We start from the raw sequence: 11,315 nt of genomic DNA on the forward strand, positions 1-11,315 counted from the left end.
TTTTTTTTTTTTTTTTTTTTTTTTTTGGTTTTTCGAGACAGGGTTTCTCTGTAGCTTTGGAGCCTGTCCTGGAACTAGCTCTGTAGACCAGGTTGGCCTCGAAATCAGAGATCGCCTGCCTCTGCCTCCCAAGTGCTGGGATTAAAGGTGTGTGCCACCAAGGCCCGGCTCTGATTTACAAACCTTTTAAAAGACATTTTTTCCTGTTATTTCTGTTGCATTTTGTGTGTGCAAGTGTGCATGGATAGTCAGTTCTCTCTACCATGTGGGTTCTGGGAATCCAGCTCAGGCCATGTCTTGCCTTTACCAGCTGAGCCTTTTGTTTCTTCCTTGACTTGTGAGTGGTCCACATAGTCCAGGCTGGCCTTGAATTGAGTGGGTAATTGTGTATGACCTTGAACTCCTGAGCCTCCTGCCTCTATCTCCCACATATTGGGATTTAGTTAAGATCACATTTGATTTTAGTGTGGGAGTCAAACCCAAGACTTCATGCATGTAAGTATTTATCAACTGAGCTACATCCCCAGAACATTTTTTTTGTTGTCCCCCTATTTATTTTCTATGTGTGAATGAATACTTTGTTTCACATGCATGTATATGCTTATTGGTTGTGAACCATCATGTGTGTGCTGAGAATTGAACCCAGGTCCTTTGCAAGAACAACAAACACTCGTAACCACTCTCCAGCACACACACACACACCTTTTGTTTCTTTAATGCAAGGTTTCCTGTAGTCCAGGCTGGTTTCAAACTTGCCAAGTAGATGATGAACTCATAATCCTCCTGCCCCCATCTCCCAAGCATAGGGATTACAGGTGTGGACTACCACGCTGGTGCCTGGAATGGCTACCTTTCCACTGCTGTGAAGAGATGCCATGTTTTTATGGGACTCAGTTCCAGAGGGATTTTTGACTTGTAAGATTTATTTATTATGTATATAGTGATCTGCTGCATGCCAGAAGAGGGCACCAGAGCCCATTACAGATGGTTGTATGTGAGCCACCATGTGTCCTGGGAATTGAACTCAGGACCGCTGGAAGAACAGTCAATGCTCTTAACCTCTGAGCCATCTCTCCAGCCCTAGTTCCGGACAATTTAAGTCCATGATCGTCATGTCAGGAAGCATGGCCGCGGACAGGCAGGCATGAAGCTGGAGTAGAAACTGAGAACTTAGATCCTGATCCACAGGCAGAAGGTAGAAAGCTAACTGGGAATGGAGTGGGTTTTTGAAACCTCAGAGCCTGCCTGTCCCCAGTGACACACCTCCCCAAGACCATGCCCCCTGTTCCTTTCCAAACAGTTTCAACCAACTGGGGACCAAGGATTTAAGCATATGAGTCCATGGGGCCATTCTCTTCCAAAAACCACACTGGGGCAGCATTGTTTTATAGTTGACTCATGTATGCATGTGGATGTAGGCTAATACAGGAGTCAGTTCCCTCCTCCCAGTGCGTGGGTCCTGGGATGGAACTCAGTCATCAGACTTGGTGAGACCTCTACTGCTGAACCATCTCACTAGTTTTTGTTTAGTTTTTCCTCTTTTTTTTTTTTTTTTTTTTTCCCGAGATAGGGTTTCTCTGTGGCTTTGGAGCCTGTCCTTGGAACTAGCTCTTGTAGACCAGGTTGGTCTCGAACTCACAGAGATCCGCCTGCCTCTGCCTCCCATCGCCTGGCTTAGTTTTTCCTCTTTTTTTTTTTTAAAGATTTATTTATTATGTATACAACATTCTGCCTTGATGTATGCCCGCACGCCAGAGGAGGGCGCCAGATCTCAGTACAGATGGTTGTGAGCCACCATGTGGTTGCTGGGAATTGAACTCAGGACCTCTGGAAGAGCAGCCAGTGCTCTTAACCTCTGAGCCATCTCTCCAGCCCTTAGTTTTTCCTCTTAAGACAGCTTAGGCTAGCTTTGGGCTACGGCAGTCCTTTGGCATCAAACTCCTCTTCCCGAAGTCCTAGAGGTTATAAGCATGCACCACCATGGCCTTTTAGAATCTTTCTTGTTATTTTCTGGAGGGGTGTGATGGTGATCATTTAGACTGAAGAATCTTTGAGACAGCCAGGTGGTGGTGACACGCCTTTAATCCCAGCACTCAAGAGGCAGAGGCAGAGGCAGGTGGATGTCGGCAAGCGTGAGGCCAGCTTGGTCAGCAGAGTAGTTCCAGGAGAGAAGGGCCAGGGCTACACAAAGAAACAAAAAAGAATCCTTGAAATAACAGCATGGTGGTGCTACTCATGATGGAAAGGCTAGAAAGCCTAGGAGTTCAAGACTGCCTAGGCAACGTAACAAGACCCTGCCTTAAAAAGGGCAGCTACTGATAGCTTCCTTGCTTTATACCACAACCTAACAGGAGCATCTTAAACTAAGAAAATAGATCATCCACCCTACCTGACTTCATCTTCTCCAGAAAATGACAAGCAATTAATGGCTATGTCAGAGTCATTTTGTAACAACTGCTACTGCTGTTTCCTCTTTCTCCCCCCGCCCCCCCCAGACAAGGTTCTCTGTGTAGCTGTCCTGGAACTCATTCTGTAGATCAGGCTGTCTTGGAACTCAGAGAGATCCACCTGCCTCTGTCTCCTGAATGCTGGGATTAAAGGTGTGTGTGCCACCATGCCTGACTGAGAAAAGAATCTTTACCCGAAGGTAGGAACTTGACTCCTTTGGTAGACTCGAACAGGAGGACACTAAGACCCAGGAGAGCTTGCATAAGCACAAGCGCTTTATTGGGCTGTGCAGCCTGAGCTGACCTGGAACATGCTATTTTGCCCACAGAGTCTTTTAAGTTATAGGTGGTAAGCAGCAGCCATTCTATTGATCGTCAGTGTCTGTCGCAGAGCCCATCCCAATAGGTAGCTCTGTGCTCTTGGCATTACCCACCCTAAGCACAAGAAACCAACACAGAACCAATTTTAAACAGTATTTGGTGGGCTAAACCAGATCTGAAGCACTGTAAAATAGCAAAGTAGTGTCAATTTCTGGGAATAAACCAAGACTGCAACATTCAGCTCATGAACAAGGTAACTTTAAGTTATTTATTTAGGCCATCTCCTCTTGTAAGCAAAGTGTAATGGTCACTGTAGGATACAAGGAAAGATGAGCTTAGCACCCCAAGCGCTTTCAAGGTCCACAAAGTAATGGTCCAAACCAGTGCTGTGGTCCCTTGCTGCCTGGGGGAAGGTCCAGGTTCTCTTTACTCATCTTCATAGCCAGTCGGAAGTGGGTTCACACGAGGGTTGTGGAAGAGGGTATGGTTACCATCTCCCCAGGGGAAGGGCTGTGGAGTGAAGACGTCAATTAGATAATTCCAGAAAATGCTTATAAATAACTAGGCCACGAAACAGATGATACATAAAATCAAAATGAAAATCTGCCCTTTACTGGCATAGTTTCAATTTCCCATAGCTTTTCCCCCTTAAAATTTATTTATTTATGTATGAATGCTCTGTCTTCATGCACACAGAAGAGAGAATCGGAATATAGATTGTTGTGAGCTGCCGTGTGGTCGCTGGGAACTGAGTTCAGGACCTCTGGAGGAGCAGCCAGTGCTCTTAACCTGAGCTATCTCTCCAGCCCCCAACTATCCCACAACTATTACTAGTGTGTTCTAGTGAACAACTGGGAGGGAGGCCCCTGAAGTAGATGGTAAGAAAAGCAAGTTCAAGACAGCTACTCGGCGAAGGAGAGATGGCTCAGCAGTGTGTACTGCTACGCTTTTACAGCGCCCAAGCTTGGTTCCCAGCACCCACGTTAGGCAGCTAATAACTGCCTGTGCTCTAGTCCCAGGGGACCTGAAGCACTCTCTGGCTTCCCTGGGCCTCCACATGTACTCACACATAATTTAAAATAAATCTCTCTCTCTCTCTTTCTGAGACAGTTTCTCTGTTTAACAGCTCTAGCTGTCCTGGAACTCTCTTTTGTAGACCAGGCTGGCCTCGACCTCACAGAGCTCCGCCTGTCTCTGCCTTCTGAGTGCTGGGATTAAAGGAGTGCACCACCACATCCAGCTAACCTACTACTTTCTTCTAAAAAACGAATTTATTTGTTTTGTGTTGAAGGCCATTGTCAGAAGGCAACTTGCAGGTGTAGATCTCGCCTTCTACAGAGTGGGTCCCAGGACTGAACTCGTGTGTTCAAGCTTGGTAGCCTTTACCTGCTGAGCCATCCTTGGAGCACCAACTTCAAACAAACAAGCAAACAAAAAGCCAGGGTTTCCTTATGTACCCAACCTGGAACTCTATAAGAACAGGCTGGCCAAAAAACCTACCATGATCCTCCTGCCTCTGCCTACTGAGTGCTGTGATTAGCAGCATGTATGATTCTACCTATCATAATTTTTTTTTTTTTGAGACAAGGTCTCTCCCCAGCTGTCCTGGAAGTTGCTTGTAGACCAGAGCTCTACCTACTTCTGCCTCCCAAGTGCTGGGATTAAAGCCACTTTTAATTACCGAGTCATCTCTCCAGCTCCTTCCCACTATGTCTGAAAAGCATTGCTCTAGGTCAGTGGCTCACAATTTTTTGTTTTTTTTTTGAAACAGTCCTAGTTAGCCCAAACTAATCTCATTTTACAATGTAGCAGAGAATGGCCATGAGCTACCGACACCTCCCACGGACAGGATTACAGACTGAGCTACCACCCCAGCTTAAGGGGGCAGGATACGGAGAGGGGGTAGTACTGCCATCTAGTGGCAGAGGCAAGGCAGGATGCTGTCAGATCTCCCGCCCCCACCAAAGTCTCACGAAATAGCTCTGGCTGCCCTGAGCTCACGAGGTAGATCAGACTGGCCTCGAACTCAGGAGATCCACCTGCTCTGCCTCCCAATGCTGAGGCTGTGCGAGAGTGGGATCGAGGCTCTGGTTCTAAAATCCAACTCTAGAATTAGTTTCTGCGAGGCTAGTCTCATGTGAATAAGGTGACACGGTTCTTAGGGAACAAGACGACACCCTTGTTACATCCAGTGACGGAGGGCAGATTACTGAACTGTCTAAACGAACAGCCAAGATAATGATAGGCACTGTGAGAGACAAACCGGCAGTCGGGTCGCGAAGCACCTAGCATCACCCGGCATGCCAAACGCCGAATCTCCAATCCCCTTCAGCGCTTGCCACTTTATTATAAACGGACACCTCAAACCTCCACGCTTTCATGCAAAAAACGGCTGCTTCTAAACTGCACCAGAAGATGAGAGATGCCATAAATCGGGGAAAATGAAAACCTAAAGGCATTTACTGTGTGACCTTTAAGAAAACTGAGACGTGACCCACAGCTGGCTTCCCTTAAGCAAAACAAGGATAAAATGTTCTGTTTGCGCAGACAGACTGGTAGCCAAGATCCCAGAACCCCAAGAGCTTGGGCTGGGGAGTGGGCAATGAGATAACGGCCGCTTAAAGGGCGGCAAAGGCGCAGGGCGTGCGTACCTTGGTCCTGATGCGGAGATGAGGGTAGGCGATGAACTCGGGTCTCTCGTGCTCTCTGTGCTGCGACTTCAGGAAGACGTTGAGCATGCTCACTCCCACCCCGGGCAGCGCCACGAAGAAGGTGAGGGCCTTCCACATGCGAGCTGCGGCGGGGCCACAACGTCAGCCTCGGCCTCTCCCTCCCGCAAGGCCTCCCGCCAAGGTCACAGCTCCGCCACATCGCCTGAGAGCCGCGGAGGCCCCACTCCCACCCGAGCCCCTGTACCTGAACCCTCCTCGCCGTGGGAGCCACTCGACATGGGCCGCCCCACCCGTGGGAGGGCCCGGCCCAGCAGCCCCGACACCCGAGACCCGCACACCGACGACACCATCTTGGAACTACAGCGGCGCGCCGGAAGCGGAAGTAGGGAAAGGGCGAAGGGGGTGGGACAGAGTCGGCAAACGGCAAACGAAGTCTCCATTGGGCAACGCCTTCCCGACACCAGCCAGGAACTGCGGTACCTGCGCACGTCTGCCGTCCTGCGCACTCCGGCTTCCTGATCCAGATCCTCCCGGCCGCCAGAGTGGGAGAGCGCATGCGCACTGCACCTGCGCCCCGCCTCCCTCCTGTCTGCTCCTGGGTGGACGTGTTCGCTGAAAAGAGCTCCTGCGGAACTCGTGCGGCTTTATATATTGTCGGAAACACCATTTTCTTTCCTCGCTGTCTTCTAATCCTTTCCCAAGGCACCCGACACCGTCATCATTGTCTCTCTCACTCTTAAAGACAGTTATCACGGTCTTCTGTAACGCCCTATGCAGAGTGTAAAGTCCGTGATGCTTAGGTTTTGCCAGCGTAGCATTCTCAGAGTTACTTTCCTGGAATCGTGCCTAGCAGGTGCTTAATACAATTTAATGACTGAACGTAAAAATCCATGTTTTAACAAGTCAGTGGACAGCTCCTGTAACTAGGAATCCTGAACCCTGGAATTGGTGCCCGAAAATCTGGATTCTAATATCAACTCCATATCCTCAGCGTTTGGCCTCCGGTCGTTGCTGTCATTCTTGTTCTCAAATCCCACCGACTTCTGTTAGATTTTGTCTATATAATCTTTTTTTTTTTTTTGACAACTTTGATAGGGTAACTTTGATAACTTTGGCTATCCTAGAACTCTCGATCTAGACCAGGCAGGCTGGCCTTGAACTCACAGAGATCTGCCTACCTCTGCCTCAGACTGCTGGGATTAATGGTGTGCACCATCAACGCCCAGTGTCTATACAATTTTTTAATTTCTCCTTTCTTCTTTCTTATATTTGTCTAAAAGCCTTCTTAAAGATAAAATTTAAAGAAGAAAAACCGGTTGCCAGGTGTGGTGGTGCACACCTGTAATACCAGCAGCTGTGTGGAAGATGCAGATGGAATCAAATACCCTCTTCTGGCCTCTGTATGCAACTCGGGAAACACTTGTAGAAATAAAGTAAAAGATTCTCAAAGTGTAGTGTTACATTCTTTAAACCCCAGTTGCTCGGGAGGCAGAGGCAGGCAGATCTCGAGATCAAGGCCAGCCTGCTCTACCAGAGGAGTTCTGGGCTAGCCTAGTCTATAAAGCAAGCTTCAGGCTAGCTAGGGCTACACAATAGGACCTTGCTCAAATAAATAAAAAGATACATTTCAAAATGCATTCCCGGTTTAACAGGCAATGTCAAGGAGGAAAGTGACTATACAGTATGTCTGGAGACCTCCCCCCCACCACCAGGGTCCTTATACTTCAGATTAAGAATTGGCAAAGCTAGGTGTAGTGGCTCACCCCTGAAATCCAGAAATCCAGGGGCTGAGCATGGGGCTCGTGGGTTCAGAGACTATTAGATAGTCTCCTCATTTTTTTTTTTTTTTTTTTTTTTTTTTAGTTTTTCGAGACAGGGTTTCTCTGTGGCTTTGGAGCCTGTGCTGGCACTAGCTCTGTAGACCAGGCTGGTCTCGAACTCACAGAGATCCGACTGCCTCTGCCTCCTGAGTGCTGGGATTAAAGGTGTGCGCCACCATCACCCGGCTTAGTCTCCTCATTTGCAAAACCTTGGATGACTAAATTTAGACAGCCAAGAAAAACAAAACTGTCAGTACAAAGACTGTGTAATCATTTGGTTTGGTTTTGAGACAGGGTTTCTCTATGTAGCCTTGAGTGTCCTGGAACTCTCTCTGTAGACCAGGCTTCCCTAGAACTCACAGAAATCCATCTGCCTTTGCCTCCTAAATGCTGGAATTAAAGGTGTGCACCACCACCTGGCTTTTTTTTTTTTTTTAAGACAGTGTCTTACTACGTAGCCCTGTCTGGCCTGGAACTTCTAATGTAGACCAAGCTGGCCTCAAACTCACAGAGATCCAACTGCCTCCCAAGTGCTGGGGTTAAGTGCATGCACCCCACACTTACCAAATGTGTGATATTTTGAGCACTTATCTTGTACTTAAATATATGCTAAGCATTTTGTTTTTTATCTAATCATGTTTTAAATTTCATCTTGTTTTAGGCAGGATCTCATATATCCAAGGCTAGCCTCAAGTTCACTCTGTAGCCAACCTTGAGCTTTGATCCACCTACCCTGCCCTGCCAACCCAGATTTATTCAGTGCTGGGAATCAAACCCAGAATTTCAAGTATGGTAGGCAAGCTCTCTACCAAGTGGCTCCCATTCCAGCCCATGCTATGCATTTTAGATAAACTGCTTCCCCCACCTCAGGAAATGGTCACCCTATTCCTGTCACCCTTACTGTGATCCTTAGACCTTCTCACTAATATTCCATCACCACCCATCTATTTAAAATCTTAGTGCCTGTGTGTGGGGGCCTGCTTATCTGTATGTGCACCATGTGTGTGCAGTACCCACAGTGGCCAGAAGGGGGCATCAGATCCTCTGGAACTGCAGTTACAGGCTACTATAATCCACCCAACATAAGTGCTAGTAACAGAACCTGGATCCCCTGCAAGAGCAGCAAGTGCTCTAAACGGCTGACCCATAGTCTCAACCCTTTGTTTTGGTTTAGACAGGTCATTTTGGTTTGTCTTGGTTGAGTTTTTTAGACAGTGTGTCATTCTGTAGTCCAGGCTGACGTGGAGCCCCTGGTGTGGCCAGGATGTCCTGGAACTAACTATGTAGCTCAAGTCGATCTTGAACTCATGATAGTCTCCCTGCCTCAGCCTCTCAAGCGCTAGGACTACAGGCAGGAGGCCATGCAGTAACCGGCTATGTGGGTTTACTGTGTTCGTTTTTGAGACAGAGCCTCACTATAGAGCCTCTACCTCATATTGCCTTCCAGGGGCCTGGATTGCATTGTGTGCTGCTCCTCTTCCCTGTCCTGGACACCATCTTCTCAGCCTTAACCATCTTTAAGCAAAACAACTCCTGCTACACCGACATTCTATCTGCCCTCCAGTGCCTTATCTAGTCCATCACACTTACTGCCATCTGTTATATTAAATATTTATGGGATTAGTGTCTGCCTTCCTTGTTAAACACCATGGGGGCAGGGACTTGGTTTTGCCTACTGAAGTGACCCCAGCACTTGTCCCACGACAGACCCTCACTGATTGCATTAATCCCCACCTGGATCCTGTTAGGTAATTGCAGTCCTTCAGATCCTGAAGCGGAGAGGCTAGGGTGTTCAGGGAAACCACCCCAGATGGCAGTCTTAGGTAAGCAGTGAACTCAGAGAGGCTGGGGCACCACCTGTTCTCTTAGCCTCAGAGCTACACAGGCTTTGGATGTGGGATTCCCCTCTGTATGCTGTGACTACCATTGGTTAATAATGAAGCTGTTTGGGGGCCTGTGATAGGGTAGGACAGAGCTAGGTGGGGAAAACTAAACTGAATGCTGGGAGAAAGGAGGCAGAGTCAGGAGAAGCCATGGACCCACCACTGGAGACAGAAATGTGGAAACCTTGCTGGTAGGCCACGAGCCTCATGGTAAAATATAAAATAATGGAAATGGGTTAAATTAAGATGTAAAAGCTAGCCAATAAGAAGCTAGAGCTAATAGACCAAGCAGTGATTTAATTATTAAAGTTTCTGTGTGGTTATTTCAAGCCCCCTCCCTACTACAGGCTTTGCTTTAGGGGGCAGAATAACAACTCCCAGGTGCTAACTTGGCCGAGCACATGCTGTGCACATGGAGAGATTAGTAAAGTCAGTCATGGTTGCTCACACCTACAGCCCCAGCACAGGGAGGCTGAGGCAGGAGGATGGGCAGCTTAAGGGAAATATCAGTTAGTAGAGGCTAGGGAGGATATGGGGGTCTCAGGGGAGGTGAGGGGGTAGATAAAGAGAGGTTGATAGGCGCACACCGTGTTCTCAAGTGGAAATACCACACTGAACCCTCCTAATAGGTGCAGTTAATGTCAGTCAATCAAAAATAACCATTTCAAAATCTTCTGATCTCTGCAGAAATATTTCAGGTCATCTTTGAGAATGGACCAGGCCACTAAATGTCTTCTCAGGACACGTCTGCACATGCGGCCTCTCACTGCTTCCTACTCTGTGCAGGGAGCCAGGCAGGATGTCGTCATCCTCTCGAGCAGCTGGTGATGTTTACACCCATGCTGGGGCCACTAAGTTGTCTCCTCTGTACTGCTTGATGAACAAGGAGCTGGTATGTGAATAGCTCCATAGTGGGACAGCTCATGACGGCGGAAGAGGGTTTCCGGGTGACCCTGGCTAAGAACAGAACTTGCTTAGGAGGAAACCATATCTGGGCATCCCGCCTGCTACTTCTCCTACAATTTCTCCCGGCTAAGAGCACTTTTTATTCCTGGGCCAATATATAGTTATCTTACCAGGACACTAATTCTGGAAGGCACTGAGTCATCTTTCCAGCAGGCCTTCAGGGAAGCAAGGATGGTAGGACCATCACGTTCATCTTTGTGTGACTGAACTGGGCACCGTGATTCCTTAGGGTCTCGATATCACCCTTTGGCTGGGGATCCCACAGTGGCCTGTCTAGAAGGAGGTGACATAACACATGTAAATGTGCCGGGTTCTACAGCACAGGACAACATGAATCGCTGATGGTAAGTTCGAGTCTCATGTCTGCCACTCAGCCTTATAATCATCCATAAGTCACCTGTGAAAGCCCCATTTGTGAGCCGGGGTTATTCTGTGGACTTGGGATAGTTGATTTAGCTGGTGTTTATTAAACACTTACTATATAGCAGGTTCTTCGCAGGTACTGATTTTTTTGTTAAAACTTTGACACAGGTGTTATCCTGATCCATTCTGTAGATGAGGCAACTGAGGCCCAATGTGGTTAAGTCATTGGCCTAATAAAGCCAGTGTTCAAATCCAGAAGTTTGGCTCCAAAGTTTTCACACTGGACCACTATGAAATGCTGCATTACAGAGGTGGAGAGATGCTGGCTCGGCCATTAAGAGCACTTGTGCAATCCAAAGGACTGGAGTCTTAAATAACAAGCCTGGTGTCCACAAAAACCTGCTCCTGCACACGCAAGGGAGCTGATGCCCTCTCTTACCTCCTAGCCAGCACATACATACACGAAAGCAGACACGAATACACACAGATAAATAGTCTTTTAAAAATCTAGGCCGGCAAACAATTCAGGGGGTAAGACACTTCCTGCCAAGCCTGATGACTGGAGTTTAATTATTGGCCTTACACGGTAGAGAGACATGATTCCTGAAGATTGTCCCCTGATCGCCGCACGCCTGCTGTGGATGTATGTGCACACAAATAAAAATGTGATTTTAGAGGCATCTTCTGGAGAGATGGCTCAGTGGTTAAGAGCATTGCCGGGAGTTCAATTCCCAGCAACCACATGGTGGCTCACAACCATCTGTAATGAGGTCTGGTGCCCTCCTCTGGCCTGCAGACATACACACAGACAGAATATTGTATACATAATAAATAAATAAATAT

The 11,315-nt window shown here is 47.7% G+C and overlaps 1 protein-coding gene across 1 annotated transcript; it reads right to left on the minus strand.

Annotated features, from left to right (window-relative positions):
* Positions 1–3,010: 3,010 nt before the first annotated feature.
* Cox6a1 (cytochrome c oxidase subunit 6A1) lies at positions 3,011–5,895 on the minus strand. The gene is made up of 3 exons (XM_050131567.1): positions 5,685–5,895; positions 5,420–5,562; positions 3,011–3,278 (listed from the first exon to the last, which is right to left on the minus strand). Exons 1-3 carry the CDS (start codon positions 5,878–5,880, stop codon positions 3,195–3,197), a joined length of 423 nt encoding a protein of 140 aa, XP_049987524.1. The 5' UTR covers positions 5,881–5,895; the 3' UTR covers positions 3,011–3,194.
* Positions 5,896–11,315: the final 5,420 nt, after the last annotated feature.

This window comes from Alexandromys fortis, unplaced genomic scaffold, assembly GCF_014885135.2.
Source record: "Alexandromys fortis isolate MF-2015 unplaced genomic scaffold, M_Fortis_MF-2015_v1.1 scaffold_382, whole genome shotgun sequence".
Classification (NCBI taxonomy): domain Eukaryota; kingdom Metazoa; phylum Chordata; class Mammalia; order Rodentia; family Cricetidae; genus Alexandromys; species Alexandromys fortis.